General features: G+C 42.4%; 4 protein-coding genes across 5 annotated transcripts; 3 read left to right on the forward strand and 1 right to left on the reverse strand.

The window, feature by feature from the left end:
* The first annotated feature begins 170 nt into the window (after positions 1 to 170).
* Positions 171 to 4,401, forward strand: afg2b (AAA ATPase AFG2B). The gene is made up of 11 exons (XM_084682931.1): positions 171 to 292; positions 530 to 1,143; positions 1,501 to 1,686; positions 1,822 to 2,106; positions 2,289 to 2,474; positions 2,575 to 2,733; positions 2,846 to 3,055; positions 3,295 to 3,522; positions 3,638 to 3,772; positions 3,904 to 4,029; positions 4,130 to 4,401. The coding sequence occupies exons 2-11, from the start codon at positions 550 to 552 to the stop codon at positions 4,265 to 4,267; spliced, it is 2,247 nt and encodes a 748-aa protein (XP_084539057.1). The 5' UTR covers positions 171 to 292; positions 530 to 549; the 3' UTR covers positions 4,268 to 4,401.
* Positions 4,402 to 5,204: 803 nt separating this feature from the next.
* coxfa4l3 (cytochrome c oxidase associated subunit FA4L3) lies at positions 5,205 to 7,286 on the forward strand. Its single transcript, XM_084682932.1, has 5 exons — positions 5,205 to 5,403; positions 5,502 to 5,569; positions 5,770 to 5,858; positions 6,022 to 6,082; positions 6,384 to 7,286. The coding sequence occupies exons 2-5, from the start codon at positions 5,531 to 5,533 to the stop codon at positions 6,450 to 6,452; spliced, it is 258 nt and encodes an 85-aa protein (XP_084539058.1). The 5' UTR covers positions 5,205 to 5,403; positions 5,502 to 5,530; the 3' UTR covers positions 6,453 to 7,286.
* Positions 7,287 to 8,368: 1,082 nt separating this feature from the next.
* Positions 8,369 to 14,384, reverse strand: slc30a4 (solute carrier family 30 member 4). 2 transcript variants are annotated; one of them, XM_084682124.1, is made up of 8 exons: positions 14,196 to 14,384; positions 13,103 to 13,619; positions 12,632 to 12,778; positions 11,697 to 11,850; positions 10,961 to 11,180; positions 10,613 to 10,718; positions 10,264 to 10,398; positions 8,369 to 9,999 (listed from the first exon to the last, which is right to left on the reverse strand). In XM_084682124.1, exons 2-8 carry the CDS (start codon positions 13,494 to 13,496, stop codon positions 9,845 to 9,847), a joined length of 1,311 nt encoding a protein of 436 aa, XP_084538250.1. In that variant the 5' UTR covers positions 13,497 to 13,619; positions 14,196 to 14,384; the 3' UTR covers positions 8,369 to 9,844. The 2 variants fall into 2 exon arrangements, with proteins under 2 accessions (XP_084538250.1, XP_084538249.1); XM_084682123.1 differs by lacking the exon at positions 14,196 to 14,384 and adding an exon at positions 13,998 to 14,179.
* On the forward strand, positions 14,382 to 16,988 carry bloc1s6 (biogenesis of lysosomal organelles complex-1, subunit 6, pallidin). The gene is given in 7 exon segments (XM_084682125.1): positions 14,382 to 14,518; positions 14,776 to 14,921; positions 15,181 to 15,349; positions 15,451 to 15,538; positions 15,956 to 16,042; positions 16,225 to 16,298; positions 16,300 to 16,988. Coding segments are annotated over 6 exon segments (528 nt in total). The 5' UTR covers positions 14,382 to 14,518; positions 14,776 to 14,854; the 3' UTR covers positions 16,343 to 16,988.
* Positions 16,989 to 17,345: the final 357 nt, after the last annotated feature.

The raw sequence follows: 17,345 nt of genomic DNA on the forward strand, positions 1-17,345 counted from the left end.
TGTTTTTTACAATTACGACTACTACAAGTATAACAATTTAATATTTTTAACTCGTCATCTGACAAAGAATATGGATATGTATGTGACCATAGGAGCAAAACTGAGATCATAAACTTTGAAAAACGTAAAATGTTCATGCGTCCATCAAACTACGGAAACGTTTTTTGTTGGCCAACGTTTATCTGGCTCACATGGCTGCGGTAAACACAGGTCTTGACAGCCTGAAGTTTGAATCCGGATAAATGTATTTAATACATCTAACAATTTCCGAAATATCAACACACATTAACTGGTAAGTACACTAGCTGGCTAAGTAGCTAGTGGTGCTGTTTGGGTGTTATTTTAACGTTTGTGTTTTACGTACGTACCTACGTAGTCTATTGAATGACGCCAGCATGCTGCTAGCCTGGGATAAAAAAGAAACAAAAAGAAAATGTATTAATTCCAGGGTCTGTCCACTCTAGCATGCAACTTGAACTGTGTCTCGTACTAATAAAAGTGAAAATAAAACCGGTTATCTTTTTTACAGTAGGACGTGAGAGAAGCACAATGTCCCTGAAAGTGCTGCCGGTGGACCCAGCAGACCGCGGTACACAGAGATGCAGACTGGGACCAGGCTTGATGACAACCCTGGGGCTGGGGCTAGGGTCCCCTGTCCTGGTGTCTCTACCCAGGGGAACCTGCCTGTGCACAGCCTGGCCCAGAGCTGACCTGGCGGAGAACTTCATACAAATAGACTCCAAATGTTCCTCTCCCAGCCTAATCAACCAGACTCCCTCTCACCTGAGCCTGACCCATAACCATCTCAGGCCTGTCATCTGTCCCAAACTGAGAAGCATCAAAGTAACTGCTGTCATCCAGAATGCAGACTTTAAAAAGAACTCGCCTCAAGACTCACTCATTCAGGAACTGGTGAAAGACATGCTGAGAGGTGTTTATGTCCATGAGAAGCATGTGATTAACGTTGAAGATTTCGAGACTGAGCTTAAAATGATTGTCATCGAGAGTGTCAACCTGGATTCTGCGGAGGCTGGTGTGGTCACTTCTAAGACCAGTGTGCAGATCAGTGGCACCCACAGCCTCAGGCACTATAAAGCACGGCTACAGGACCAGCCAAGAGTTCCTCTTGGGGGCCTGGAGGAGGTGAGTGTAATGTAGGGTGAATGAAGGACGAATCTAGGTAGCGTTTAATCCAGGGGTGGGCAATCCTGGTCCTCAGGTGTCACTGTCCTGCATGTTTTAGATCTTTCCCTGCTCCAGCACACCTGATTTAAATGAATGGTCATTACCCATGGTGCTTCCACAGAGCTGGATAACAACCCATTCATTTGAAACAGGTGTGCTGGAGCAGGGAAACATATAAAAGATGTAGGACAGTGGTACATGAGGACCAGGATTGCCCACCCCTGGTTTAATCTGATGGCAACAGTAAGAAAGACCTCCAAAGACCTCTTAACTGAAAGGTGCATCATTTGCTCAGCCTTTTCTTTATTATTTCAGGTGAGTGCCTCCCTGAGGGAGATGCTCCATCTTCCCCTGCTCTACCCTGCCACCCTGGGATCTCTGGGTATCTCCTGCCCCAGAGGGGTGCTCCTGGTGGGGCCTCCAGGGGTAGGGAAGACCCTGCTGGTCCGCAGTGTGGTGGCGCAGGTGGGGGCCAGCCTGGTGGTGGTCCGCGGACCAGAGGTAAAAAATATTTTTTTTAAACCTACTTCAGTTAATGACTACAACCCAGTTGTTTTTGTTCAGTGTCTGTCAGTATCAGCAAGGTTTCTGCATACGGTTCATACTGCACACTGGCCTTCACCGATTGGTCTCCAGGTGGTGGGTTCTCGGCCAGGGGAGAGTGAGGAGAGGTTACGGGGAGTGTTCGACCGGGCCAGGGCTGCCGCGGACGAGGGGCCGTGTGTGCTGTTCCTAGACGAGCTGGACTCCCTCTGTCCCAGACGAACAGGTTCTTCCGCCCCGGAGAATCGATTGGTCGCTCAGCTGCTCACCCTCATGGACGGCATCGGCCAATCAGATCACTTCCTCATTGTGGGAGCCACCAATCAGCCGGACAGCCTGGACCCGGCTCTAAGGAGGCCTGGCAGGTTCGACAGGGAGGTGAGAGCGTTTGTGTAAAAATACGACCTTGCTGTTCTTAAAAGGTAATATGTCCGGTGAGCACTATATATTTACATGTTATTCTCTTAGCAGAATTTTATCCTAAGCGATGTCCAAATAGTGCATTAATGCCCTATACCATTTGCCTGCTTTGTGTAACTGTTCTCATGTGTCCCTCACAGGTCATCATAGGAGCTCCTACAGTGGAGCAAAGGGCTGCCATCTTATCTGTTCTGTGCGAGAGGATGCCAGTGTGTCCCAGTGTGGACATGGCAGAGCTGGCCAGGAGAACCACAGGGTATGTGGGAGCAGACCTCAGCGCCCTCTGCAGGGAAGCAGCCATGCAGGCCATACGCCACAACACCCAGGTTGGGAACGATTCCTCTCAAACCACCCCAGGACTAGACACACACAACTCAACTGGTATTTTCAAAGGAACTCTTGTGTTTCCCGGTTTGGGTCATTCAGGATTCAAGAGAGCAGGTTGTGTTGATGGAGCACTTCCTGGAGGCCCTGAAGGCCGTTGGACCTTCCTGCCTGAGAGGAAGTCTGGGAAGGACAGAGCTGTCCCCTCTCTCCTGGGAGCAAATAGGAGGCCTGGAAGACGTCAAACTTAAACTCCAACAGGTGTAGTTGCAGCATTCAAAACGATTCATTCAGTAACATTAGTAGCACAGACACTCTTCAGGATTGACATTAGGTTGTCCCTGCCTAACTCATCCCTCTCTTTGCCTCGTAGAGTATAGAGTGGCCGATGAGGTTTCCTGGGGCGTTTCTGCGTCTTGGTCTGAGTCGGCCTCGGGGGGTGCTGCTGTACGGACCCCCGGGCTGTGCTAAGACTACCCTGGCGAGGGCTGCTGCCGCCTCCTCTCACTGCACCTTCCTGTCCGTCAGTGGAGCCGACCTCTACTCTCCCTACGTAGGGGACTCAGAGAAGGCTCTGGCTCAGGTGAACTTGCCTGCTTTAACTCTAATATCAACACATTTAAAACAGTAATTTTTTAAGTAGTTTAGTAAGTAAGTTTTACATAGGACTGATCCTACATGAGTAGTTTGTGGTGTCGTATGTTTTTGGTAAGGTTAGTTAAATGCTGTATATACATATCCCTCATAGTAAGATTTAATAAAACGGACATTTTTATAGACTTTTTAGACTTGATTGATTTTAAGAGTTTGTTTTACTTGCAGCTATTCCGCCAGGCACGGGCTTGCTCCCCTTCCATCCTCTTCCTGGATGAGATAGACACTCTGATTGGCTCACGGTCTGGCAGCGACACACCCCAGAGTGTTCAGACACGCCTTCTCTCTGTGCTGCTCAACGAACTGGATGGGGTGGGCTTTAAGACCCTGGAGAGGAGGGGAGCAGGGAAGGTCCTTCAGGCAGATGGGGTGGAGGAAAGCCAGCCACAGCAGCAAGTTGGTTTGATAATATACACTCTCACTTTTGGGTAATGTACACTTATGTCTTGTGGCTGGATGTGAATGTACAGTGCTCTCTTAATATCTACATGTTATCCAATGTTCCTGTCAGGTAGACTGTCAGGAAGTGTGTAACAAGGAGGTGATGATAGTAGCAGCGACTAACCGACCAGATTCCATAGACAGCGCCCTCCTCAGGCCTGGCAGACTGGACCACATCATCTACGTCCCTCCACCTGATCCACCGGTACCACAGGAATTTACCACCAATTAACACTCAACTCTGTCTAATGTGAAACAACGTTTGACATGCTAACCATCAGTAAACTAATGGTGGTCAGACGTTCTCTCTCTGACGCGCGTGTGTGTTTTATTTAGGCCCGTCTGGCCATCCTGAAGGTGTGCAGTGAGCGAGTGCCTCTGGACCCCGACGTGTGTCTGGAGGAGCTTGCTTCTCAGATGGAGCTCTTCTCTGGAGCTGATATAGAGATGCTCTGCAAGGAGGTACGATCCACCACACAGGCCCTGAGCAGACCTTCGTCTCTTATCTGCCCCTGATTGACGGGACTAGTTCTGATCCAGTCGCATTTCCTTTCTGTTCCAGGCTGCTTTGTTGACCCTCCAGGAGGTGGGTATGGAGGCTTCTACCATCAAACGCGAACACTTCCTCAAGTCGCTTCACCGGATGACTCCCTCTCTCACCACCCAGCAGATTCAGAGTTATCAATTCCCGCTCAGATGAAAACCATCACTTGGTAGCCTGGTTCAGTCGTATGTATATGTCTTTAAATCTTTACAGTCACTCTGTAACTTTGGTTTTGACATCAAATAGTATCTTGCTGGGTATGTTTATTTTCAATAAAAATGTAATAGTGATTATGTTTATTTAATCTGTGCTGCTATAAGAGCGTCTGCTAAGTGACTAAATATAAAAAAATGTATTTGAAATATAAATGCATTTTCATAGAAGAAGCATACAGTGTAGTGGCATCTTGGTAAAGTTGTGCACCAAACTAACCAGATGGGGGTGTTGTTTACAGAAAAATGACAATAGTTTTATTTCCTCTGAATATGTCTCTTCTTCAAATAAAATCAGGATGTTTCCAGATGCAGAGGAAGATACAACGGGAATGACTTGGTGTTTGTCAGAGTTAAAGAGCTTTTTGTGTGAATTAATTTCAATATGAGTGATATAAGGAGCAGTAATGTCAACACCCATCTAAGAATGAATTACTACTAGCTGGTACTACATGACAGTCTTCTGACAGAATGCTAGATCTTCTACTGTAGCCATGGCGTTGCCTGGACTTCTGAAACCAAATATAAGATCTACTATTACTGAACATCAGTGGTAACCATGTGTCCAAGCTAGGGCCTCTGATTCTTCACCCCTTTCTACCCCTTTACGATGCCCCTACATCTGACTTGTTTATCTCTTGTGGCCTTGCTGCTAATCAATATAAACCAGCAGTGAAAACGAATAGGACTGGAGACTAAACGACCCTGGTCCTCTACTTGCCTAAACACGTACGTAGCCTACAAAATAACGCTTCTCCATGATGGCATCTTTCACTGTTTTAATGTCTCATCAATGTCCTATGACATGACTGCGAAAAAATTGTAGGCTGACAAGCTTTTTATGATCTACGCACTGTGTTCAGCAAACACACGGGGGCGTTGCGTACATAAAAGAGTGCGTGGTACTTTTAGTTTCCCTTAATGGGACTCTCCTTCGATATATGTCGATACAGGGTGATGTCATTGTGATAAGTGACGACGGTTTGTGTACGTGCTTTACAAGTCGTATCACCTCTTCCGCAAAAGACCTGCAGTCTGAAGGCTCCCATTCCAAAATATCTCGGATTCTCAGAGTAACAGGTGACATGGAATGTTCCAATTACTTGATGCTCATCATGGATGAATAAAATCGATTCAACATTCATTTTTATTTAATTTTAAAACTGTGTTTTCTATAGATTCCTACCCGAAGTGAATTTGGAAAAAAATGTCAAGTTTTATCCAAATGCTGAGGAAGAGGAAAGAGGTGAGTGACTCGAAAATGGTGCCAAGGTGAATTAGGTGATGCGTTTATTTTTTTAATGTATTTTATTATTTAAACTATCACTTCAATATAGAGGCCAATTCAGTCTGGACCTGTTAATTTATGTTAGAAGGCGAATGGTGATGGTAGAAATTCAATTCTGGAGGCCATATAACTTTCATATGTCGTTCGTGTGTCCTTAGTTGATCCCTCTGATTGGCTTTATGGCGTTTGCTGCAACAGGAGCAACCTCTGCGGCAATCTACTTTCTACTTACCAAACCCGATGTCATGTGAGACTTTATTAAATTAATTTGATGAATTGGTCAACATTCTATTTCAAGCCTGCATGTTTTCCAACTGTAACTAGGAGTTTATCTAGGTCCTCGACAGACACATTTGATCAGAGAGCTTGAAAAATCCCATTTTAGCTGACTTTATCTTTTTAATATTCAGTTTGAATAAGACCTACAACCCAGAGCCTTGGGAGAGACTCGATCCATCAAAACCCCAAAAGGTAATTGTTGTTGAAAAGTTCCAATCAAATGTTTGAAAAAAGTTATGATACATACAGGGATGTTGTTGATCTGCCAGAACAGTACATACTGTTCTTACATGCTGAGTCATAAGAGGAGCATCATTGCCAAGATTCAATCAAACCTTCTCCCAACCTTCTTGCAATTACTTAGTGCATCTAATATAAAGTATATTTCTTAAACTCTAAATGATGTAGCCCACTGTTGATGATTCTAGATGACTATTTACTAATGGTATGATAGATGGGAAGACAGACAGTGTACCTTTTTTTAATCTTGCAGCTGATCACTCTAAACCAGCAATGGAAACCAGTAGAGGCATTAGAGTTGGTGAAGAGTATGACCAAGTGAGGTTTCATCAAGAGACCCAACCGGCCAGAACTACCCTTCCCTACACTGACCTAAAACTGACCTTCTTCCATCAATCACCTTTCCTGGCCACCCCATCAGTCTAAAAGAATCCTTTCTGCAAAGACTAGAAGCTTTGACATTTACTGTGCGGAAATGCTTGTGTTTTTTAATCTGCTTTGTCCTGCTTCTAATCAAGGAGGTCTTCAAGGACGTTTCCCTTGTTCTGTAGTGCTCACTATCACCAAGCTGTTCTTGCCATAGATGTACATGCACTCTATTTAAAAATGTGTGAAATATACTGTAAACATTTACACCTCTCAACAATAAATTGTGTACCGTAGCTATACCAAACCCCCCCAAAAAAATTGCAACTTTTTGTCTAATCCAGTGTTTGAATATCCTTTTTATTTTTTATTGTGACTTTCCTTATTCCTCCTTCCTTTCATCCCCAAAGTGTTCCACTCACAGCGACAGCCCTAATGGACTAGTCTGGGCGCCGCCTCAATCAGCTTCCTGTTATTCTCTGCTGTGGGATTGGCCAGTCACATAGTCAATAGTTCATTTTGAGGAAATACAGGACTGTTTAAAATGTTGGTCAGCACACACTAATCCTCCATTATGATAATGACATGCTTTGTTAAAATTACATGAACCACTTAGGATCCGGATTGATTAGACAGAGTGATTACAAAGAGAAGCAATATTGCTTAAGAATACTGTTTTACTCAAGGAAGAATAATGCAAAATGTTGAGTATTTGAGTTATTTCGACTAAGAAGTACTATTTTAGTATATCCAGAAATAAATGAGGTTTTGTATAAATGAGGGACCAATTCCCAAATTGTGGGCTAATAAATCATGTTGAAACTAAATTTATTGAATAATCAATAAATTATCCATTATAAGTAATCAATAGGTACTAAAGGCATCAGGCTTAGTTGATTGCTATTGTCCACTGTTATTGAGTTTATATTCTGGCTGTACAGATGAGACTGCAGTTTCATCAATCACACAGCCTGACAAAAAGATCAGCCTATAGGGTATTTGGCTAAGCAAATTCTTCACGTTCCAGGTCACAGTTAACATAATGAGAATAGAACTACTAGTGTGTCATCAATATTAACATAACAATATGTGATGAATTGACTGATTACATGGTGTACATTATCAAGGAGCAGTTACAAAGACGGAGAAAAATGGTGGTATGTAATTGTGATACATATCTATAGCATCTATATGAAGGCAGGAAGGAAGAGTAGGACCTGTGTGTAAGAGAAGTTTTGAAAAGTAAAATGACAGCCTTGCATTTTCTCATCATAAAAATCCGTAATTTTACATAAATAGTGATGACTTAATATCAATGATGCAAATCTTTTTGGAAAACTTTATTTCCTCCAAAATATGTTTTGAACCGTTTGAAAACACATTTTTCACAAAATATTTTTTCAACATTTAAATTTTATTTTTCGAAATATATTGTAAACCTTTTGAAACTTTTTGTCTAAATTTTTTCAACCATTTCAAAACTGTTTTTTTTTCGATAATATTTGTTCAGCCTTTCAAAAAAAAAATTCAACCTTAAACATTTTTTTTGGGGGGGGATGTATTTTAAAAAAATATGCGCAATGATAATAAATAATATTGATGCCACTAAATACAGATTAAAACTAATGCAATGAGCCTTAAAATGTAAGTAGAAAGCACAGATATTTGTATAAAAATGCAGGGAGTGAATGTAAAGTTGTAAGAACAATTGTCAAGTACTGACACCAGAAAATTAAGTAACTTGTACTTATTGTAATAACTTGACCAAGTTGTAAATTGGCAATGCCCAGCCATTAAACTCTGCTGACAGCAACACCACCCATTGGTGTGTGTCTGGATAACACAAAAACATGCGCAAAAACGGCCAATCAATTTGAGTGTTCAAAAGGGTTTATTCTGCATGTAACGACAGTTTATTCATTCACATCTTGGTGTCAATCAGTATTCCAGTTGAGAGATTGTGATATTCGTCCCGTTAGTAAAATGAAGCATGACAATAGGCAGTTTAGTGCCTTATTATCTGATGTTAGTTCAAAATAGATACAGCATATTAAACTGTCATTTTAGTATTGTAAAAATACTGCAAAATAAAAGTTTCAAGTTGGAGGAATGTGCAAATCACTAAATAACACAAAAAAAGGCATGAGCTGATTTTACTCTAGTAAGGGAAACATATGGAAAAAAGTTTCTCTCATAACCTCAAATTCAGTATTAAATTCCTCTTGATATCAATGATCTCAGGCTAGGTTGTTGATCCTTTAAGAAACCAAACAAGCCTTTTGTAGGCCATAACATGACTTGGCACATTCTACACCTTTCAATTCAGTACAGTTCCTTTGGAAAATACTACATCTCTGACATGGTGACAACATCTTTTCACTTGTCTGCTGAAAAGAGATTACGTTAAAACAACACATTCAAAGAACGTACTCATGTCATCCACTGCACAGATGAGGACCAGGCATGATCCTATTTAACCTTTGTGTCAAACACAAATCAAATACTGCCAAATTTGGATTGTCTCCTGGTTTTCAATCATACTGAGCTGCTGGTAAATAAACATGTACATTCATTTTGTTTTAACGTGGTTACTGAGGCAAAAAAGACTCCCCTCTCTAAAATTGGTGCATGCAAAGCTTAGAATGAGTGTCAGCCATTTTCAGACACATCAACAAAAGCATGTGGATATGATATGAATCGGATACGTAACAAGAATGAGTCAAACAAGAGTATACTACTTTCTGCATCCAAGTCAATGGAAATGTGTTCTACACACCTGGTGCCTCTTCTATAAAATGCGTTTACCGAATAAGCCAGGCTTATGTCAGTTACTTTCCCTGACATAAGCCCGGTTTATTCAGTAAACTCGTTGTATGGAACAAGCCCAAGGATGCATTGTAGACCATATGCCATGATATCATGACAGAGGCAACTGTTCATTTCAATACCAAAAATTAAAAAGAAATACAGTTTGTTTGAAGAGGAAGAAAAACAATAAAATTACATCTGACAAGCTTTTGCTTAGTACAACACCAACAACTGAATAAATGAATAAAAAAAAAAGGAACAAAGTTAAACAGAGGCTTTAATGGTGATTAAAGATTAAGCTTGAGCTTCGCAGGCATAGGTTAAAGTCTCTGGAGGAAGTAGCCACCCTTAAGTAAGACATTTGCATCCTCTGACCGTCAGTTCAGTTTACTGTCCTTTGGCACAAACCTTAGTGTCAGTCTACTTGCATATCCTGCAACACTGACCTGTGATGAACTGGTTGCATTGAATGCTGTTGTGCCTGTCTTGGACTCGTTCACCTGGAAGCAGGTATGTGAGGCGAGGCCTGTGTGTCAGGCCTCAGGTGCTGGGCAGCTGGCAGTGTCCACAGGTGTTTACGGGCCTCTGTCTGTATGTCTGGACCTGCACGGTGCACCTGGCCAGACCGTAGGTGTGGAGCAACAGGTGGCGAGATTTGGCCTGGACGTCCTCCCACGCACTGGCACTAGAGGGCACTATCGACACACAAATACATGGTTTTGGAGACCTTCGATATGAATCATCATACAATGTTAAGCTGCATTTTCGTTGAAAGGCTAGGCTATATCTTTTCAAAGTGTCTCTGAAAATATGAAAGTGAAACAACTATGAGTGAAACTATAAACACTGCATCGATGGCTACAAACATGTTTCCAGGTAACTGATGCAAAACGCGTGCCGCTCCAACTGCCTGTCTGCTGGTAAGTAGGAGGAGTTTGTCTAAAGTCAGGCTAACTCACAGAGCTGTAGGTGTACCAGGGCAACGGTCTTATCTGAAGTCAATGCCCACACGTTCAGCTCATCCACGGATTGGACGTCTTCAATCTTCAAAAGGTCTTCTTTGATTCGCTGAATATCCAAATGCCTGGGGGCTCCTAAGGATGGCAGAAAAACAGACACCTCCTTCCGATGTAATATACTTATAGCACGGCAACACAAATCTCTTTCGACACGGACTGATTCAGAGATACGCGATCAACTGATGCAACATTCAGGACCAGAAGAGGCGGCCACAAGTCACACTGGTTCAGCCGTGACAGAAAGGAAATCATGACTATTAACTACTGTGCTGTATCATGTGATACGTACCTTCCAGTATGATGACTCCTGTGTCTCGTATGATACGGAGGGTGGTGAAAAGCACCAGGATGGAGAACACATAGGTGCAGATAGGGTCTGCCAGTTTGTACTCTGGCTGTTGGGTCAAACATATCAAACTCCATGGTATCACTGCTCCTGACGGGAGACTGTTTTCATCTCAGTCACATGATTAGGCATAGCTTTCTCATCCACATATTTGTGCGCAGGGAGGACTATTTGTTGCAAATGACTATGTGTCATGTTCTTGTCATTTATAATGTAGAAGACACAGGCTCCAGTCATGACATGAGATCTCAATGTAAACAATTATATTCTTGTGAAAGAAATGTAGCCTACCTTGAAGCGGACAATGTAAGCTGCTATGAGTACCCCTACACTCTGTACCAGGTCTCCCAGGGCGTGGATGAAGGCTGCCCGGACAGCCAGGCTTCCGTGGCTCCTCTGCTGACCTTGGCCTGAGGACTGGGGGCCGGAGGAAGAGGGGGGACCATGGGAGTGTCCGTGCCCGTGCCCGTGGGAGTGGAGGTGGCCGTTCTGATTCAGCAAAAAGCCCATTCTACAGTAGAGAACATGAACACACAGTTACATTTAGTCATTTAGCAGACGCTCTTATCCAGAGCGACTTACTGCAAGTACAGGGACTTTTCCCCCGAGGAAAGTAGGGTGAAGTGCCTTGCCCAAGGACACAACGTCATTTTGCACGGCCGGGAATCGAACCAGCAACCTTCTGATTAATAGCCCGACTCCCTAACCAGTTATCCATCTGAGAGTTACGGAACTTGTGATTTTACTTGACGGTAAGCACAGCCGTATGTGTTGTTATTGTTGTATGAAGCATTTTTCCATTTGTTTTGAAGAATTGGGTTGTAGTACAACTTGGGTTGTAACAGATTCTGTCAATTCACCTCACCTGTACTATGATTAACTTGCAGAGGGAGGCCAAGCTAACACACCAAGTCACTTGATGGACAGTAAAAGAACTTTGAACTGAATGGTTAAATGTTTACAACCTTTTGAACCTTTTGAAACAAACACGCCTTTGCATTTGCCTGCATTGGCAAGTTTCACTCACATCAGGTTGACAGCCACACCTACGGCTGCTGTGATGAGCATGACGTCTCCGTTTATGGAGAAGTCTTGGTGTACAGTTCTCTGCACTGCCTCGTTCAGTAAGAATCCCGTCAGGATGTAGATAAGCAGCACACTGATGCCGGCAGACACCACCTCTGTGATGAGGACATGGGAGACGGCAAAATGTCAAAACTCTGCAGCTAATCGTCTACTAAACCCACACGCCTCCACCAAGCAGCTTGTTATTCAAACAATATCTTATCAAAAAGAGATGAACACTTTTTGCATCCGTTGTCAACAGCAAAAGACCTAACACCTTTTCCATTACAAGTAATTATAATACGGGTAGATGAAATCAAGCATTCTGGTCGAGAGGGAGTTCCGAGGTGTGCTTTATTGAGCGATAAAGTACTGTACGCCTGTTTACATTAAGTACGTGTTCCAGGTTTTGCCGGCCTTCCGCTGCGCGTCGGGCCTAACAACACCCTGGAACACGTACTTAATTGACGATAAAGTACTGCCTCTCGTACCTTATTGCTTAAATATACCAGATGACATTGAATGAAAACATTTACTGGACATCTGGATCTAGAGCTGTTGGGTATACCATGTCAATTCTACAGGTGGTCGTAATACGAAACCCAATTTTCCCCCAAGTCAGCTTGAAAACATAATGTAATTTGATACTGTCCGCTACAGTAACATGTAAGAACACTGCCTGCTGACCGGACTCATCCTCTAGATAGATAATATTACATCAGCCTGCGACAACTCCAGGTCCGGAGGTGAAAGCAGGACTTCTGCTGTGCTTTTGTTCATGCACTATTTGTATGTCGCTTCGGATTAAAGCGTCTGCTAAATGAATAAAACGTCAAATGTAAATGAGTGAAAGAGGAGAGGGACAGAGTGTTGGTGAGGAACAAAAGGCGGGCCCACCCAGCCGATGCAGTCCGAAGGTATACGTCTTGGTGGGAGGTTTTGCAGAGAGCCACAGGGCCAGCAAAGACACAACAATGCCCACCAGGTCCGTAAGCATGTGCAGGGCATCAGTCATTATGGCTAAGCTGTTAGCAAAATAACCACCTACAGACAAATAAAATTAGTTGTTAAAATTCTGGAACCTTGAAAAAGCATCATACAGCCTACAAATCTGAACTTTTCATGTGAGCATAAAGTGTGAGATAGGCTAAATGTGGATAGTATGACATTTTGGTGGAATACTCAAAATACATGAGAGCATACTACAGCATGTGCAGATGAGACAGTACAATTTCTGTAATGTTTCGGGTGACTAAAGATATTATTAACAAGCTTAGTGTTCACATTTTAGACTCTCAATGACCTGAGCTATAAATCACTGAGCCAGACCTAGGTGGTGATATCATGGCCTGCATTTCCCCTTCTTACCTATGAGTTCCCCTATCATGAAAAGGAAATAGAGCACAGCAGCGCAGCCCAGTTTCTTCATCACTCTCCTCCTTTTGATCTGTTCTTTCTTCTTGATGCAACTCTCACAAGGGTCCATGTTGAGCCCAGGACTACCAAGACTGGAGGAAGACCCCAGCAAGGAGTCGTCATCGTCTGCCACCAGCGTGTTGACAGCTACTCCATTGGACGAGGCTCCGGCGGAATAATCATCCATGTCCCCCGAAACAACCACCTTCAGCTTGTTGAATTTGGGGATTTCGTCGTCTACTAGCTCGTCGGAAAAGTCGAACGGTGCCGTGTCGCTCAGGTCCCAATCCTCACGCTCCTTCTTGAAGGCTGACCGCAACTTGGTCATTATCCTCGCACCTGACATTATTAATTCTGGGAGGAGTATAGCTAACCAAACCTGAATTTGATGTTAGCATGTGGCCTTCATATACATCGCATCAGGCGACAGGACATCGTGCTGTCAGTAAACGCAGTCCTCTTCAGACACCTGTAGATATAAGCTTTATTTGTGAGAGATCGAATAAACGGCAAATAATAGTAGCTAGTACTGACTGTCCAAATAACTTTACAAACAAAGTAGTGCTAAAGTACAAACACTAGCGTAGCTAGGTGGATTGCCCTGCTACCAACTACTATCTAGTCATACATCAACGCTGTGTTAAACTAGTCTAGTTGAGTCGTCCCAATGGCTTTCCTAGCAGATTCTAGAAAACTAGAAGGCAGGGTGTAACAAGCTAGCTAGTTGTTGGCGACCTTTTGCTTTCGCCACTGTTACAAGCGCTATTGATGTCTATTTCAAAATCTATTGAAGGCTGGCTCTAACTATTTTGTACGACCTGAAATTAGCTTTAGCTTAGATACTTACCAATACTGTCCACCCAGTCCGTACATTCCGTTATTAACCTAGCTACCTAGCATATTTTCTAAACAGAGAGTGTAGCCTACTGTGTAACTAGTTGTGCGAGACCAGCCACAGCTATTTTCCTCTTACAGGAAGTAATAACATTGTCATAACCACAACAGTTAGCTCTAGCCGTTTGACATGACAGCTAGAGCTACCTACCTTGAAAGCTAGTGGTAGCATGTTTGGTTGCACCGGCATCACAGAACCTCCACTGCAGTTGTTGCGTACATTGCTATCTTTTGATAGACGGACTAGCAGCGACCTTATCAAATGTTATAGCTCTCCGAGCCTAAAATACATTATTTTTTAAATTAAAGTGTTTAGTCACCGCAAAAGCCTGATTCAGGGCATGTGGGATACTGGGGTACTACAGCTAGTGCCGGAGATATATACAATCACATGATTGAGTGAGTGCCAGGAAGAGTCACATGATGTTTTCCAGACGCTCCAAAAATTCTTGATGGACAGTCATAGTCAAAAAGGTAAATGCAATCTGGTAATCCGTCATTTTACAGTAACATTACACGGTCACAATTTATAGACGCCTTTTCTACCTCATATGGGGTTGATTAGCATTGAAATATGTCATAGCTGGACTTAACTACAGCTAGCCATTTGCTAACGAGGGACTGTGTGCTAGGCAATGTGTACCCTACTCGCACCAGGTTGAACGAAACTTATTATTGCTCGTTGCAGCAATTCTTATTCATCCCTTTACCCATTAAGTTTGGTTTTCTAGTTGCAGATGACTTGCTGATAGTGGAGTCTTGTAAGATCACTTGCTCCTATTCTCGTCGGTTTTGAAAGTGGAGTCATACATGGAGGCAGAGAGAAGGGAAGCCGAGGAAGGTTCCTCTTCTCAAAATAATCTTCCTCAAAACATAGGTATTGTGAACTTCCCGTATTACTAGCATCGCCATCAGCCTTTTTCAAGAGCTGTGGACCTTTATGGGACAACTGTATGCTCAGCCAGATTCGTTTCTGGTTAAGACCAATAACACTTACCGCCAACTCTTCAATGTATAATAAAAGAAGAACAATATTAAGATAACTCTCTTTTTAGTGGTCTTATAGTGCTGATGTGTAGCTTGATAGAACTGGAATTTGTGTACTCAAAGCCGTGTTCAACTATTTTCCTCCATAGATCACAGTTTGATGTCTCAAGAATCTCTGCCACCTGTAAACTCAGTCCCTGTACCTGAAGAGGAGGCTGTGTTGGTGGACAGGCAAGCGATAGAAAACCTCACAGAGGGACTTCTCTCCCACTACCTGCCGGATTTACAAAACTCTAAACAAACTCTTCAAGAGCTCACGTTAGTATTCCCTTGACAGTTTACGTCTGGTCTCTGATTGCTGCAGCCCTTTGGTTTTAATACCTTTTTAAACAAACTTCTTTTCTTTCTTTTTTTACCAGGCAAAACCAAGTCATCTTACTTGAAACACTGGACCAGGAAGTAACCAAGTTTAGAGAGTGCAATGGTCTGCTGGATCTGAATTCACTGGTAAGCCTTTATGCTGGTGGGTTTTAAAGAATACCAGTACATTTTGATTTCATATAATATAATCATCATGTAATATATGATCATATAATGGTTATAGAGTTACATGGGTTGCCATCACATCGTTAGATGTGAGTGATACATAGATTAAAGTGATACATCTAAATACTCATTTAGTCCTTGGTAAGGGATGATGGCTTTGAGGGTATGAACAGTGCATACAGTAGGTTTGCTTTTGGTGTCTGAGTTTGTCTCCACATCAGAGCTCATCATCTCAGTATTTACCTTAATTTCCTGTCCCTTTTGTTTTTAGTGGGATAGTATGTCTTTACCATCATGTTTATGTTGTTTGGGCACGTCTAAAAAAGACTGCTGGGGTCACACCTCACTTGATACATCACTGTGGAATGTCTATTTCAGTTTACAGAGGCAAAGATTTACCACAGTAAACTGATAAACATCCGGAAAGAGATGATTATGCTCCACGAGAAGACAACAAAATTAAAGGTGACTACAAAGCAACCCAAACGTCATCACCAGTTAGGAATGTCTGAACAGTGCAGTATGGTGTAAAGACGTTTTAGCTCGTTTTAAGACACAATTTGGACAATCTTTTCTCAAGCAGAACATTTCGACACCGTTTAGCTGAAATTTTTTATGAATTGTGTGTGACTCTTCTCTGTGAACAGAAGAGGGCGCTGAAGCTGCAGCAGCAGAGACAGAAGGAGGCGTTGGAGAAAGAGCAACAACGAGAAAAGGAACTTGAGAGAGAGACAACTCATCGCAAAGCCTGCTAAAAGATTGTAGCAGTACTATTAACAAAAAACTGGATCTAGTATGTAATTGCTAAGAGCCCTATAGACCAAATAAATAGACTGCAACTTCAGGCGGTTCACATTTCACACTGACCTCTGATGACCACTAGGTTACAATACTCCATTGAGACCTAGTTGGCAACGCCGAAGAGAACATTGCCGTCTATAAAGTATGGAATGTGTTTAGAAAGAGCATCAGTGTTGGCATAGTTGTTGTCAGAGTTATATGGTGTCAATTTTTTATTAAGTCTGGAGTTTTGTGCAGTATTGTAGACCAGCAGAGTGTTTTTCATGTCAAACTGTCTTAATGATTTGGTCTTTAACAGTCATGTGCTCTGGCTGTCAAGGTTATATTGCTCTTGTGTATCTGGTCATTGTCAAAAGGTTATTGAGAACTATTTGAGAAGTACCAAAGATCTTAATGTCGTAAGGACTAGGATTGACATGTTTTGTTCATTCCTATCATCGCACATGTAGGTCTGTATCTTCCTATTAGATCTCTTTTTTTTGAAAATGACACCTAACTTTAGAGAACCTGTGTGAATCGTCCACTGCCGCTTTTGTATCGTTCTATTGAAAAGATACAGAAAAGCTGTGAGAATATAGACGTTTGAATAAATCGAAAACATTTCTTTGTACTTGTGTTTAAGCCCATGCGTTAACACTGTTCCCCTTTGACCTGTAAATAATGTAGTCATTCTCTAAGTATTGTCCACTAGATGTCAGGAGAGAATCATACTGTCTCTTCTTCTAACTTATGTTTCTGCCCCGGCATATAAGCTACATTCTATAAACATCATAACCTCACTGATATGGAGTTACCAGTGCACATAAACATTACATTTCTGTCACATGTTCTTTAACACTGGAACATTGATGGATATCTCAGAAGAAAGAAAGAAAGTTAAAATAAAAATGTAGGCTAAAAGCCGTTCAAAGCATTGTAAATGTTTCTGCCGCCAATTTATAGGCCACCTGCTGTCGGCAACCTCCGT

Source organism: Hypomesus nipponensis, chromosome 19, assembly GCF_054491055.1.
Source record: "Hypomesus nipponensis isolate SF chromosome 19, ASM5449105v1, whole genome shotgun sequence".
NCBI classification, from domain to species: Eukaryota; Metazoa; Chordata; class Actinopteri; order Osmeriformes; family Osmeridae; genus Hypomesus; species Hypomesus nipponensis.

Excerpts from the sequence above, each read along its gene's own strand:
- slc30a4 (XM_084682124.1), bottom strand. The coding sequence starts at position 13,496 with ATGTCAGGTGCGAGGATAATGACCAAGTTGCGGTCAGCCTTCAAGAAG. Across the intron at positions 10,719-10,960 it reads CTTACATTGTCCGCTTCAAG|CCAGAGTACAAACTGGCAGA; the intron begins GTAGGCTACATT and ends TTGACCCAACAG. Across the intron at positions 10,399-10,612 it reads AGGAGTCATCATACTGGAAG|GAGCCCCCAGGCATTTGGAT; the intron begins GTACGTATCACA and ends TGCCATCCTTAG.
- coxfa4l3 (XM_084682932.1), top strand. The coding sequence starts at position 5,531 with ATGTCAAGTTTTATCCAAATGCTGAGGAAGAGGAAAGAG. Across the intron at positions 5,570-5,769 it reads TGCTGAGGAAGAGGAAAGAG|TTGATCCCTCTGATTGGCTT; the intron begins GTGAGTGACTCG and ends GTGTGTCCTTAG. Across the intron at positions 5,859-6,021 it reads CTTACCAAACCCGATGTCAT|TTTGAATAAGACCTACAACC; the intron begins GTGAGACTTTAT and ends TTTAATATTCAG.
- afg2b (XM_084682931.1), top strand. The coding sequence starts at position 550 with ATGTCCCTGAAAGTGCTGCCGGTGGACCCAGCAGACCGCGGTACACAG. Across the intron at positions 2,107-2,288 it reads CTGGCAGGTTCGACAGGGAG|GTCATCATAGGAGCTCCTAC; the intron begins GTGAGAGCGTTT and ends TGTCCCTCACAG. Across the intron at positions 4,030-4,129 it reads TAGAGATGCTCTGCAAGGAG|GCTGCTTTGTTGACCCTCCA; the intron begins GTACGATCCACC and ends TTTCTGTTCCAG.